Source organism: Suncus etruscus, chromosome X, assembly GCF_024139225.1.
Source record: "Suncus etruscus isolate mSunEtr1 chromosome X, mSunEtr1.pri.cur, whole genome shotgun sequence".
Taxonomy (NCBI): Eukaryota; Metazoa; Chordata; class Mammalia; order Eulipotyphla; family Soricidae; genus Suncus; species Suncus etruscus.
Window position 1 is genome coordinate 13,127,352 of NC_064868.1, and position 14,272 is coordinate 13,141,623.

Below are 14,272 nucleotides of genomic sequence, written 5' to 3' on the forward strand. Positions count from 1 at the left end.
CTCTTCCTTCACTCAGGAATTACCCCTCGCTGTGCTTGGAAGAGTACAGGGGACACTGAGACTCAATCCTGGGATGGCCGCATGCAAGGCAAATGCCCTACCCGCTGTACATCTCTCTGGTACCAGGTCACTCTCGTTTTGTAAAATAATAATGCACAGACATTCCAAATGTTTTAAAAGTTGTTTTTAACTTGAACTTCTGGGTATCTATTTGAAATAGAGCCAGTAGGATTTGGCAACTGCCTCAAGTCAGTGGGAGTGGGAGTTGTAAATAGAGATTCTAAGGCTTTTAGCTTATGTCATGCAAGGGTGGAGTTGCATTCAGAGGAGAGAGGCAGCATTGCAGAGAAAAGCTGGACTTGGATTTAGCTCAGGATATGTGTAAGTTATGTAGGAGGCACTGAAAGGAGAGTTATGAGGAGACTCCTGGCTTCCTGGCATCACATTGTGATGGGGCAAGCCTGGAACAAAAGGGGGGGCATGAGCAAATAGATGGCAAGGAACCCCAAGGTACTAGAAAAGTCACAAGGGAATATGAGTGCGGAGATGGAAGAGGCCCAAAGGCCAAAGTCTGTGGCACTCCAAAGTGGAAAGGTCAGAATAATGAGGAAGCAGCATGTGGTTTAGGGCTGAAGGGGCCAGTAGGCAGGAAAGCAAGGGAATGAGAGCTAGGGATGTGAGAATGTGTTCCTGGGAGGGAGGGGGTGAGGCAGATGCGGTTGCTAAGCTGCAGAGCTCAGATGGGCCCCTCGGATCTAGCACCTAGTTGTGGGGTACTGGGGGAGATAGTGCTAATTAGGAACAAAAGTACTTCACCCTGAGATGGGGAGGGAGAGTTCACAGACCCCAAGAGCTGGGTAGGGCACTGAGAGAATTTCACAATCTGCTGCCGGAGTCGAAATCATGATGGACTTTGTAAAAACACAGTTGGGACTCGATAGGTCTGGGATGGGGTCCAGGTTGTGTTTGCTCCCAGGACTGCACTGCACAAGGGGGAAGGGAAGGGCTACCTTTGTGGACAGGGTCCCAATTATTTGTCTTTTCTAACAAGAGGACCTCGGGTTGGAGGGAAGTTCGGGAGGCCACCAGGGTCACCAGCGGTGCTGGGATTGTAGCTCAGCATGCCACACACAAGCTCCACCAACGCATCTCCCCAAGCACCCTGTTTCTTTTAGAAATTGAGCCCTAACCAAGAAGCTGAAAATCCACAGCTCTGCCTGAATTCTAGACCGACTTCTATGGTGTAGTGATTTGGTATCGTGGCCCAAACAGCAAAATTGGCCCTTGCCAAGCCAGGATGGAATATAGGGAGTATTTGCTATAAACTTCCCTGCAGAAATGCAATGGACTCAGCAAACTGCCTGGCGCTGAGGGGGTCTGGGGGGTGCAGCCCTGAGGCGCCTTGGAGGAGAGACGGCTGTTATCTCCTGGATCATAAACTGTGTGAGCTAGGACACAAAGGTTCAGTATGACTCACTGAAAAATACACAGCCAGTCTAGATCTTGTCTCTTAACTTTCCTCCCTGGCTATAGTTGATTGCTTAAAGCAAAACCTAAGAGTTCAGAGATCATGCAGAACACCACTTTAAAGCACATTATTCCCAGTGTTTAACATGCTTTCATAGTCATGCTGCATTGCCACAGGCAATTCTGAAACATTTCCAGCAACCCCAAGGAAGCTCTGGGTGCCCTTTTAGCCACTACCTCATTTTTTTTAATGTCACTAAAATCCCCTAAAGTGCCTGGAAACTTTGTTCTAGTGAGATTTCATAGAGCTGGGGATAAAAGTCCACCTGATGCACAAAAAAAGAAGTGGCACAGCCCTCAGCCTGAAATGTCAGGAAAGAGAAAACAAGAAGACCTGGAGACTCAAGACATCAACGAACAGTCCTCCCCCCAAACCTGGGCTTAATTGCCTTTTACTTGACACATTGACTTCAGCTGCTGCAGTAGATATCCACAGTGGGCTGAGAGGGTGCTCTGGCTGAGGAAAGAAAGGGGAAAAAGCCAACTGTAGGCTGGTTGCCTCCAAATTCTGCTTTCAGGGCTGGGAGTGGTAGTATAGTGGGGAGGGTGCTTGCCTGTCCTGTAGTTGATCTGGGTTTGATCTCCAGCATCCCATATGGACCCCTGAACTCCACCAGAAGTAAGTCCTGAGTGCAGCCACAGTGGTGCTTGAACGCCACTATTTGTGCCCTCTCCCTAAAAACACAGTTCTATCTGTTGGTTTCTGTGATGATTCCATTGGATGATGTAAAAGCAGCTTCTGGGAAGTTCTTTAAGGTTCTGTACATTTCAACATTGAGATCTTTGAAAAATAGTTCAACTGAAACAAAATTTGAGGCTGTGAAGGGCAAGAGTTTAAATTGCGGGGTTAGATCTGTAATTTTTTTCATGATTTTAGAGCTTCCAAAAATTTGTCATCAGACCCAGAGCAATAGTACCATGGGGAGGGCCCTGTCCTTGCATGCAGCTGGTATGGGCTCAGTTCCTGGCATCCCATACAGTCTCTGGAGCACGCCAATCACTTCCAGGTGTGATTCCTGAGCACAGAGCTAGAAGTAACCTCTGAACATAACAGGTGTGATCTAAAAAAACTTAAAAAATGTGGGGCCAGGGGCCAGAGAGATAGCGTTTGCCTTGCATGCAGAAGGACAGTGGTTCAAATCCCAGCATCCCATATGGTCTTCCGAGCCTGCCAGGAGTGATTTCTGAGCATAGGGCCAGGAGTAACCCCTGAGCGCTGCTGGGTGTGACCCAAAAACCAAAGATAAATGTGGGGCCAGAGCAGTGGTGCAACGTTTGAGCATTTGCCTTGCACGTTGCCAACTTAGGACAGACCAAGGTTCAATCTCCTGATATCCCATATGGTCTCCCAAGCCAGGAGCGATTTCTGAGTGTAGAGCCAGGAGTAACACCTGAGCATCACTGGATATGGCCCAAAAACCAAAAAAAAAAGTGTTAATACTTAAAAATATTAATGACTGAGCTGGAACGATAGCACAGCGCGTAGGGCATTTGCCTTGCATATGCCCTATCTAGGACAGACCTGGATTTGATCCCCAGCATCCTGCATAGTCCTCTGAGCCTACCAGCAGTGATTTCTGAGCACAGAACCAGGAGTAACCCCTGAGCACTGCTGGATGTAGGCCAAAAAAAGAAAAATATTATTTAGAATCTATTCCTACATTGTTTTTGTTTGTTTGTTGGACCACATCCAGAAGCACTCAGGGGTTACTCCAAGCTCTGCACTCAGAAGTCACTCCAGGTAGGCTTGGGGGACTCTATGCGATGCCGAGGATTGAACCCAGGTCAGTTGTGTACAAGGCAAAGGTCCTACCTACTCCAGCCATTCATACATTGTTTTTCACACACACAGACACACACATAGGGAAATGAACCTCAGTTACTCCAAGCAGTGTCTGGGAGGCCATCCTGTGTCAGGGATTGATCCAGGATCCTGTGTACTCCATTAAAGGGAAGATGAGGTCACAGCGTGGTTGGTAAACTGTACCCTCTTGTCATCGAGTAAATGATGGGGTGTGTGATGCCTGTGTGAGGTCTGAGACCTGGCACTGCCCAAATAATCCGTAATAAACACACTGTCAAGATTCAGGCAGAGATGGGTCCAATATTTGAGCATAGATATCGTATGCAGGAGCCCCAGGATAAATTACCAGCACCATACAGTCCTTCAAAGCTGTCAGGAGTGAGGTGCTTAATGAAGTACCAGTAGACTCAATCCCTGCTGAGGGTGTGATGCTCCGCGATTGTGACTATACATGTGTGTATAGAGGAGGACGCCAGCAAATATGATCATAGAAGATCTTTGCCCATTCCTCTGCCTCCTCTCAAGGCCACAGCCCTGGGCCACTCTCCTGGGTCCTGGCCACTCTGTACCCATCCTCTCTACTCTGTCTCATTCCTGACTCTTATAATGTTATATAACGACTCTCCTGCATTCTATGCCTTTGGAGGTTTGGGATGAAATTTGATCATATCTTTGCCTCAGCAATGAGAAAAGACAAAGCACAATGCAATGATCACTGCAGAGCATATCTTTTATTTGGGGGGGGTTGCATATGGGATTCTGGGGGTCAAACCCAGGGCAGCTACATGCTTGGTAAAATGACCTACCCGTTGTACTAACATTCTAGCTCCCGCAGAGCACTTCTGATAATGCAGAGTAACATTTTTCAAACCTTCTTTCAAATAAGACATATGGGAGTGTGGGGAGAGGGAGGAAGGAAGGGAGGGAGGGAGGAATGAAAGGAATGGAGAAATAAAAAGAAAGTGAAAGAAAGAGAAGGAAGGAAAGAAAAAAGGAAGGTAGGAAGGAACGAAGGAAGGAAGAAAAAGAAAGAACTGAGTTCATCTTTCCTTGATCTGGGGGGTCTGAAAGCAAGAGTATGTCTTCTGTAATCTCAAAACTGATGATAAATACCTCTGAGGGACATATATATCTCCCCCAATATTTTTCATTTTCTAGGAAGTGATCAAGAACAAAGAAGTCTGCCAGAGAGTGAAAGTCCAGCCCTGGATGGCAGCAGAGTTTCCTGGATGGGCAGTGGGCATGAAAGGTGCCTGTCTTCACAGCAAGCATTCCGAGAAGAGACAGTGCTGGGATTGTACAGAGGCTATTAGGGCTTATTGGGCACCCCTTGAGCACTCTGCTTCTGCTTATCTAGATCCCCATTTGCACTTTGTGAAGGTTCTTGCTGCAAAAGGACAGAGAGGAGAAAAAAATCCTTTCTTTTCCCTCCTTCTGCCCTTCTAGGCCATTAGCTGAGGCTCTAGAACCAGCCAGGTGAAAACAGGTTGGGGGGTAGCTCTGCAAAGAAATGAAAGCCAATACTCTGGTTTCTCTTCAGATCGCATAAATCTTTCGCCTTTTACTAAAGATTTCCGTGGAGAAATGAAAGCCAGAGAGCTATCCAGGTGTTTGCATAGCAGCTTTCAGGGTGGCATGTGGGAGCAAATGTGAGGGCATAGGGTCTGCCCTGATGGGAGAAAACCAGGACTTAGCACATTCCTTCCAAGAACCCCACTAGTGTACACGAGGAGACTCCTTTGAGGGCAGGTCCTATGACCTACTGCAGAGATGGGGAAGGGAAATCCTGTCTGTATTGACCCTCTCTCGAATGGCTCCAGCTCAAAATATTGCACATGCCAAGGCTCAGGCTGAGGGCTATATGTTCTGAAGCCATAGATAAGACTTTGTCAAGTCAAAGGATGTAGGGAGACCAGTGTACCATTTGGGAAGCATGAGAAGGGTTGCCAACGGGGTCCCCTGCATTCATCCTCACCGTCCAGCCCATTGAAGTCAACATGGAAGCCGCGGGTCCTTTGCAAAAGGTCACAGTTTATCACCACCAACTCCCCAAATTCCATGACTCCCCACCACATGTAGGAAAACTTCCTGGGTCCTTAAACATGATAGACAAGTGTCCTCAGAAAAGTGACCAGCAAGTTTCACCTTCTCTTCCCACACAACCCTGAAGTCCACTTTGGGGAGCTCCTGATGCACCTTGGGGGTCACACCCCCTCTCAGCTGGAAGCTTTCACACTTGCTCTGGTCAAGGTGATTTTGATGGAATTCAATTAAGCTGATTTCAATCAAAACCGAATTTTGACTCCATTTGAGAATTAAATCAAAATCAAGAGTAGATACTTTAGCTCCTGAGTGACTTTAAAAAGGTAAGATGAGCCACCCACTGAGTGGGAGAAACTATTCACCCAATACCCATCAGATAAGTGGCTAATCTCCAAAATATACAAGGCACTGACAGAAATTTACAAGAAAAAAAACACCTAATCCCATCAAAAAATGGGGAGAAGAAATGGACAGACACTTTGACAAAGAAGAAGTACAAATGGCCAAAAGACACATGAGAAAATGCTCCACATCACTAACCATCAGGGAGATGCAAATCAAAACAACTATGAGGTACCACCTCACACCACAGAGAATGGCACATATCACAAAGAATGAGAATAAACAGTGTTGGCGGGGATGTGGAGAGAAAGGAACTCTTATCCACTGCTGGTGGGAATGCCGTCTAGTTCAACCTTTATGGAAAGCAATATGGAGATTCCTCCAAAAACTGGAAATCGAGTTCCCATAGGATCCAGCTATACCACTCCTAGGAATATACCCTAGGAACACAAAAATACAATACAAAAACCCCTTCCTTACACCTATATTCATTGCAGCACTATTTACCATAGCAAGACTCTGGAAACAACCAAGATGCCCTTCAACAGACAAATGGCTAAAGAAACTCGGGCCCAGAGAGCTAGCACAGCGGCATTTGCCTTGCAAGCAGCTGACCCAGGACCAAAGGTGGTTGGTTCGAATCCCGGTGTCCCATATGGTCCCCCGTGCCTGCCAGGAGCTATTTCTGAGCAGACAGCCAGGAGTAACCCCTGAGCATTGCCGGGTGTGGCCCAAAAACCAAAAAAAAAAAAAAAAAAAAAAGAAACTGTGGTACATATACACAATGGAATATTATGCAGCTGTCAGGAGAGATGAAGTCATGAAATTTTCCTATACTGGGATGTACACGGAATCTATTATGCTGAGTGAAATAAGTCAGAGAGAGAGAGAGAAAAATGCAGAATGGTCTCACTCATCTATGGGTTTTAAGAAAAATGAAAGACATTCTTGCAATAATAATTTTCAGACACAAAAGAGAAAAGAGCTGGAAGTTCCAGCTCACCTCAGGAAGCTCACCACAAAGAGTGATGAGTTTAGTTAGAGAAAGAACTACATTTTGAACTGTCCTAATAATGAGAATGTATGAGGGAAATGAAAAGCCTGTCTAGAGTACAGGCGGGGGTCGGGTGGGGAGGAGGGAGACTTGGGACATTGGTGATGGGAATGTTGCACTGGTGATGGGTGGTGTTCTTTACATGACTGAAACCCAAACACAATCATGTATGTAATCAAGGTGTTTAAATAAAATATTAAAAAAAAGGTAAGATGAAAGAACTGTTAGCCCAAGAAAACAGAGCTGACTCAGTGTCTAAGGGGGACCCCCAAATTCTTCTTTCCTTATTTCTATTTACCAAAATTGTGGGCCAAACCGATTTGAAATGAGGAAGACTACCCAGAGTGTTACATCCCAGAGAGAAAAGGAATTTCCATGTCAACCATTTTCAGGTTTTCTGTGAACTTATTTTGAAAATTTTCAGAATTCAAATCACACACATGCACAGCATGTGCACACACACATCACCTTGCCGCCCCACAGCCCCTGTTGAAAACACCACCATGAATCAATCCATCTTGGTTTTCATGCGCTGAGCTCTTTTATAACCACACTAAATCATTTTAAACATCTTTCCATGTCACATGAAACCACACTTTGTGAAACTCGATGTTTTAAGTGACTTTGCAAGTTTCTCTTTACAAGAACCAAGTGTTTTTTTTTTCTTTTATTGGAGTAAGCAGTTCTGGGAAGCCGTAGGGAGAGGCGACAGTAAGACAGAAAAGCAGGCTAATGGCCTTGGACTGACCTTTTCCAGGCATTGGGAAATAAACACAGGCAGGTTGCACGGTTCTGCACCTTTGGGCCATTCTAACAGGAAGTTAGGACAATTGGGTGAACAGAACTCATGAACACAGGTAAGCTTGAAGCTAACTCAAAAGTGAACCTGGAAAAAAAAGAATGAATATTTTTAGCAATTTGTACCATTTTGGGGATGCCAGATAATGAATCTAGGGTTGTAGACAAGCAAAGAATAGGTTGAACACTGAGCCACCTTTTTGGCCCGAAGTTAGCTATCATTGTTTCTATTGCTTGTGTTGATTACTGCTTTGCTCTTGTGCCTCTTTGCAGGGTCCAGAAACCCCCCAGGGGGGACCCGGCCAGCAGGAATTAGCTGGGAAGGCTTCTCAGACGACTGCACTCCTATTTTGCTGAGTAGAAGAACAACCACACTGTAAAAAATCTGAGAGAGGTTAATAATAAAGACCCAAGGCAGCGTCTCACTGTTCAAGGGTGTCTTTATTGGCTACAGTTCCTTCTTAAATAGTGAAGGAGAAAAGGGCAGTACAAAGGTGATGTCAATCATACTTTTGGCGCGAAGGCTCATAAGGAAGTGGGCAGTGGGCTAGGGCTGGATGACCTTTAAGCTATACTGAACGTGCTGTTTCAATGGAAACTTCTAGTGTCCTTCTAGCTGCATTCCTAATTGCTTGACTATCAGGAAATGGTGCAATATGTGCTTGCCTAAGTGATCTTGAACAGACAATATAGCATATACTTATTGATAACAGCCTAAATTACTCCGGAATGTGGTCTTAAGGAATGGGGCCTAGTTTCTGATAACTGGACCAGGCAGTTTTTTCTCTCCTCCGGGCTTATAGCTAAATTAAGTCCTGCAGCTACATTCTTTTCTCTTAGCTCAGAGATTTACAGCAAGACTGCATATTGCTTTTAGGTGAAAAGCTGGGCTATGGCAGAGAGAACAGCAAAATGTCCTCAAACAAGTCAGTCCCCAACATCTCCCCCTTTCTCTTCTAATAAAAGAAGGAAAGTCGTGAGCGGGTGGAAGAACCGTGTCTTAGGCATACAAGGTTTGACCAGGTCGGACACGGCCAAAGCCGCATTTAAAAGGTGGCTACAAGCGCCGTGGGTGTGCGCAGAGATCCGAATTATGCGTTGTAGCCTTTTTGGGCCGTGCCCTAACTGGGACCTTGCTAATCCCGTCGTAGGTGTCTCCACAGCCGAGAGCACAAGTGCCAGAGCGAGCTCCGTCTGTTAGCTATGCGCTCTATCTCCTGGAAACTTAGTGGCTGGATAGGCGGCTTGGTGACTAGAGCCAAGTTTTCACAGGAGTCACGCGGGGTTAGACGCTGGTAGTTAACCTGAATAGAGGTTTTTGCCTTTTCATCTACCTGGTTTTTAATAAGGCAGTAATTTTGCGGAAAATCCATGGGCCAAGAGAAAAGAGCAGCATGAGGCTAATAAGAGGGCCCACAACGGTGGACAAGATTGTGTGGAACCAAGGGGAAGAGAAAAACCAATCCTGGTACCAACCTTGTTCTTCATCGAAATGTTTTTCAAAATCTTTTATACCATCACCAATATGTTGAACGCTATCTCTAACTAAACCTGTTTTGTCTTTAAAAATACAACATTGTTCCTTAAGGGCTACACAGACTCCCCCTTTCTTCAAAAAAAAAGGAAACCAAATTAAAGCATGGTGGTTTTGCTGCACTATCTTTGCTAGGGATTTAACAATGTGCTTTAAGTGTTGTAAACTTAGTTTAAGTTTGTAAACATTATTAACAACAGTTATACTTAAGGCATTGACAGATTTTAGAGTATGAACCAATGAATAAATTATTGTGCTTACAGCGGTAGCACCCAGGCCTATGATTAAGGCTAGGGTGAGAGCAGGTTTGACAGGTAAGTTAGGCATTAAAACAATGAAAACACAGTAGTTTTAGGACTGAAAAAACAAATGTGAAACAATGTGGGGAGATAAACCAGTAAAACAGGCAAGAAACGTTAAATTGGGGGCAATTATGAACTAAAAGGAGGAATTAAGGACAAGAATTTGATCACAATTTTCAATAGGGGGAATTATATTGGGTACCAAAAGGCAAAGTTCAAGTTTCACCACCTGTTTGAAGGTGATGCTGAAGTGAGGCTTGGGGCTGGATTGCAGAGCGAAGGGGTCAGAGACAGGCAGGAGGTTGCCAAAGCAGGCAGGGTCGGTGATGGTGGAGGCGTTGACCAGCTGTAGGATGAGGTTTGAGGTGGGTGAATAGCAGGTACCGAAGGCGTTTGCATCTGGGCGGAGGGCGGAAGCGTTGATCATGACAAGGATGAGCTGAGAAGAGGAGGGGGGTCCGGAAGACCACGTGGGCTGGAAGGGTGGGGAAGCCGGCAGAGTCCTGAAGAGCTCAGGGCATGGGAGAGGTTGAGCTGACATAGCCAGTGTGTCCTGGGGAATGGGTGAATGGGCCAGGTTGTGGCAAAATTGATTGGGGGTGGCTCACTCTTCCTTAGCACCCATGGTGAGGGCACAAAGGGCTACTTCCAGGATGGGTTAGGGGATGCGTGGGAGGGGTTTGGCTATGTATGCGGCACCATAAAAGGGGAAGGGAAGGAACCAGAGGTGTTGCCATTGTCTTGCAAGGGAGTGAAGTGGAGCAAACAAATTAATGAAGCCTTGGTGCGAAGGGGGTGGTTGGTGGCAGTGGGCATCAAGGACAGCCAGGCAGAGTACCAATTTCAGCATTTTCTTTAGGCAGAGTCAGTTAGAAACAGGTTCGCAGTAATGGCAGCTAGCAGGTGGGGTGGCAGGCTTTTTTGAAGTGAATGAGGACAGGACTGCAGGAAGCTGTAGGAGGTCTATAAGAAAACAACTTGGCAGGAGGTAAAATGATTATTTTTGAATGCCACAGAAATGCCTTCTGACTTTTGCCAGACTTTAGCACTTTTAAAAAATCTTATAATTAATGATAGCCAATTGTTCAAAAGCCTTTAAACTGAACTTAAATGATTTTTTTTTTTTTTAAACTTCTTAGTTATTATTTTAAAGCTAGATGCTTCTTTTTCTAGCCACATTTGGCCTTATAGTATTGGCCTTAACTACACACAGCAGAAAAACTGGGGATTGCAAAGTCCAGAAATTCTCCAGGAAAAAGTTATTCCTGATGGCCATTTGAGAAATTTTTGGGGTTTACCATCCCCTACCTTTTTTGCCATGCTGATAGAACAAAGCTAGCTGAGCACAGGATTTTTGGCAGGATTTCACAGTTTATAGATGACGAGACTAAGCCAGGTAAAAAATTAATTGAAATTTTAAAAATGGATAAGGCTTTAAAAATTGTATTTATATGAAATGCAAAAATAACAAATAGACAGACAGAACAAACACGAAACACAACATTGTGGCCACTTTCACGCATAACACACACACATGAACAGACAAGAGGACTTATTCAAAATTTGCATTGGAAAAATTGACAAGCGCTTTTAAATATTTAGCCGGCATGTTTGTAAAAAAATTGTTAACGTAGCTGGAGTGGAACTGCTGAAAATAAATTTTAAGGTTTAGCTTTAACACAAAACATTTTTAAAACAATTTTAATTTGAAGTTTAAATCATGAAGGAAAATGTTAGCAGTTAAAAAATGAGCGCTGTAGAAGGAGTTTTTTTTTTTTTTTTTTTTTTTTTTTTTTTTTTTTTTTTTTTTTTTTTTTTTTTTTTTGTAGAAGGAGTTTTTACTTTGAAGTATGATATCATTTGCTGTAAAGGAACAGGTTTGTTATAAATTGGTTTTACAGTAGAATAGTAAGACAGCTGTAATAAAGTGTTAAAATTTTTATGATTAAACACAAGAGTATGAACTATGATTATTAAAGGTATAAAAAACTGACTTTAAAAAACAACTGTTTTTACTTTGAAGACTTAAAGTGAATAATTTGTAAAAAATATTAGATACCAAGTTAACAAAATGTTTAGACATTATAAAATATAGTTAAAGACATTTGATGCATTTACACACCTAGAGCTTAAGACCAAAATTATTTTTAATACTTGTTAATTTGCTTATAAAATTTAGTTACTTTTATGATACTAATTAACAATATTATTTTAAAAAGGGCTAACCACAACATGAACAGAGACAACTTAAGATTAAACTTGGAAAATGCAAAATTATTTGTACTTACCTTTGAGTTTAAAATTAAGCTTGAAATTAAGAAAAGAAATAAAGCTACTTAAGGTTTAAGTTTATGAACAATAATTTATGAACAAATTTATTTAACTAGTTATTATATTGTTTTTTTTTTTTGTTTTTTTTTTTTTTGAAATGGCTTTTATGCCACTATTTGAACTGCCTAACCACTTTTAAGGTTTAGATTATTTGGTTTAAGTTTTTCAAATGGCAATGCTATTTTGCTATATTTATATGCATTCAAAAGAGCTTAGGCTTAGCTTAGAGTTTTGGAATGTTTATACATTATTGTTAAGGAAAGCTGACCAACTTATTTTGCTCACTTGTATTATTTTAGTTCTTAAAAAATTAACTTTCTAAACATGTGCAGTAATTTTAACAAAGGAGTTTTGCTTTTTTTCCCAATGCAGAGGTTCTTAAAAACAAAGTTAAAAATGTTACAAAATGTTATTTAACTATTAGATTTGAATGGCAAACATGGGAAGGAAAGAGCAATTAAAAAGACAAAATATAAGAAATATTTAAATGCAGATTAAGGAGCCTAAGCTACTAAAAAATGCCCATGACATGAACTATTTTACAAACTTCATATACTTTTAAGATTAAAAATAATTTTAAAAAAGACTTAAATTTTAATATTTGTGTGTTTGTTTAAGTTTTAAAGCACGAAAAGGTTTTTTGTTTACTGATAATTTGTTATTACAAGTAACAGAATTATGACCTTACTTTAAAATTTTTGAGAGGCATGAACAAGGGTGTTTATTGCTGTTATTTTCCTGTTGCTGTGACACAGACTTTGGAGAGTGACTCAGGCACAGAGCTGCTGACAAGCTAGGGTTTGGAAAATGTACACTGCGCCTTTAAAAGCTTAGAGGCCGAGCTTACAGCGCAGGGAAGAGAGAAAAAAAAAAAAAAAACGGCGGGCCTTTTTTTTTTTTTTTTTTTTTTGCATTTTAGCTACATAGAAACTTAGTTTTAAAAACAGGTACGTCACCTTTGCGTAGGTTAAACTTATTATGACATTTTGTAACACATTTAAGACTTTTTAATTTTACCAACTGTGGCCTTTATACTTAGAAAAACATTTCAACTTAGGCATCCCAACTCAGGAAAAGGGAACAGTTGTAGCACCAGAGAGACAATTATAAAAGCCTGAGGGAAGATAGGCATTTGTATAGTAAGGGATGGGAGGTTTTCGCCCTGCTCGCTGAATTTTGCTGAAGCTGCCGCATGGCCAAGAGGGGGGGGGGAGTAGCAAAAGTTTGTTGCTACGTGTGGAACCGGGTTTAAGCTGGGATTTGGAAAATGGGCGCTGTCCCTTTAAGGTGAAGCCAGCGATGAGCTCAGAGATTAGAATGTGTGCTTGCTTGCTGGAAGGAAAGATTTTACTGCGGAGAAAAAGTTAACTTTGCAAGAGTTCAGCTTTTCAGCGGGGGAGACAGCGCCGCCCCCAATAGATTTCAATCAGGAGAGCGTGTAAGGGGCTGGGGTCACACGGCTTGAAACAGCTGTGAGGCTTTTCCAATTAAAGGCTTTGTATTGTTGCAATTGCTGGTTAAGGAGGGGAGTTGGTGGAACAGGGACGGAGCTGAAGCTAGGGAAGTGAAGGGCTGTTTAGGATTTTGCACAGAGGGTGCAGCGGCAGAAGTAAAGATGAAGGGTCAGAAGAGGAAGGAAACTGAGAGACAGAGTTAGAGCGAGAGGGAGCCCAGGAACACTAGATTTCTGGCAAACATCATGAACAAACATTAAAAAATTACAAATATCTTTTTTGGTAACCTCTACATGTCTGGCTTTCAACTCAGACTGTATATATTTAATGAATTTAAGTTCAGTACTCAAAGAATTACCCATGGTAGCGTATCCTATGGGTTAAGCCCCAAAAGCCAATCAGGGGCGGCGATCGGAACGACTGGAAAAAACTGCAGTTTAAATATTTGATTAAGGCTAACTCGTTTCAACGCTTACCCTGATGAGGTAATTTCCGCGATTTACGAAGGAGCTCTAGACTCGCCGACCTGTAGTCGTTCGGAGTGTGGCGGTGATCTTCGAGCCCAGCGTTGGGCGCCAAAATGCAGGGTCCAGAAACCCCCCAGGGGGGACCCGGCCAGCAGGAATTAGCTGGGAAGGCTTCTCAGACGACTGCACTCCTATTTTGCTGAGTAGAAGAACAACCACACTGTAAAAAATCTGAGAGAGGTTAATAATAAAGACCCAAGGCAGCGTCTCACTGTTCAAGGGTGTCTTTATTGGCTACAGTTCCTTCTTAAATAGTGAAGGAGAAAAGGGCAGTACAAAGGTGATGTCAATCATACTTTTGGCGCGAAGGCTCATAAGGAAGTGGGCAGTGGGCTAGGGCTGGATGACCTTTAAGCTATACTGAACGTGCTGTTTCAATGGAAACTTCTAGTGTCCTTCTAGCTGCATTCCTAATTGCTTGACTATCAGGAAATGGTGCAATATGTGCTTGCCTAAGTGATCTTGAACAGACAATATAGCATATACTTATTGATAACAGCCTAAATTACTCCGGAATGTGGTCTTAAGGAATGGGGCCTAGTTTCTGATAACTGGA

General features: G+C 42.9%; 1 protein-coding gene and 1 non-coding gene across 2 annotated transcripts in view; one reads left to right on the plus strand and one right to left on the minus strand.

Moving 5' to 3' along the window:
• Positions 1 to 2,216: 2,216 nt before the first annotated feature.
• EGFL6 (EGF like domain multiple 6) overlaps positions 2,217 to 14,272 on the minus strand; it is a 106,559-nt gene continuing 94,503 nt past the window's right edge. The window contains exons 11-12 of the mRNA XM_049767458.1: positions 5,307 to 5,426; positions 2,217 to 2,326 (exon numbers count right to left, since the gene is read on the minus strand). Of these exons, the coding sequence (XP_049623415.1) occupies positions 2,217 to 2,326; positions 5,307 to 5,426 (230 nt within the window). The remainder of the gene's footprint in view (positions 2,327 to 5,306; positions 5,427 to 14,272) is intronic.
• Positions 4,852 to 4,968, plus strand: LOC126000088 (U5 spliceosomal RNA). The gene has a single exon (XR_007492455.1). It is a non-coding gene; the product is annotated as a U5 spliceosomal RNA (small nuclear RNA).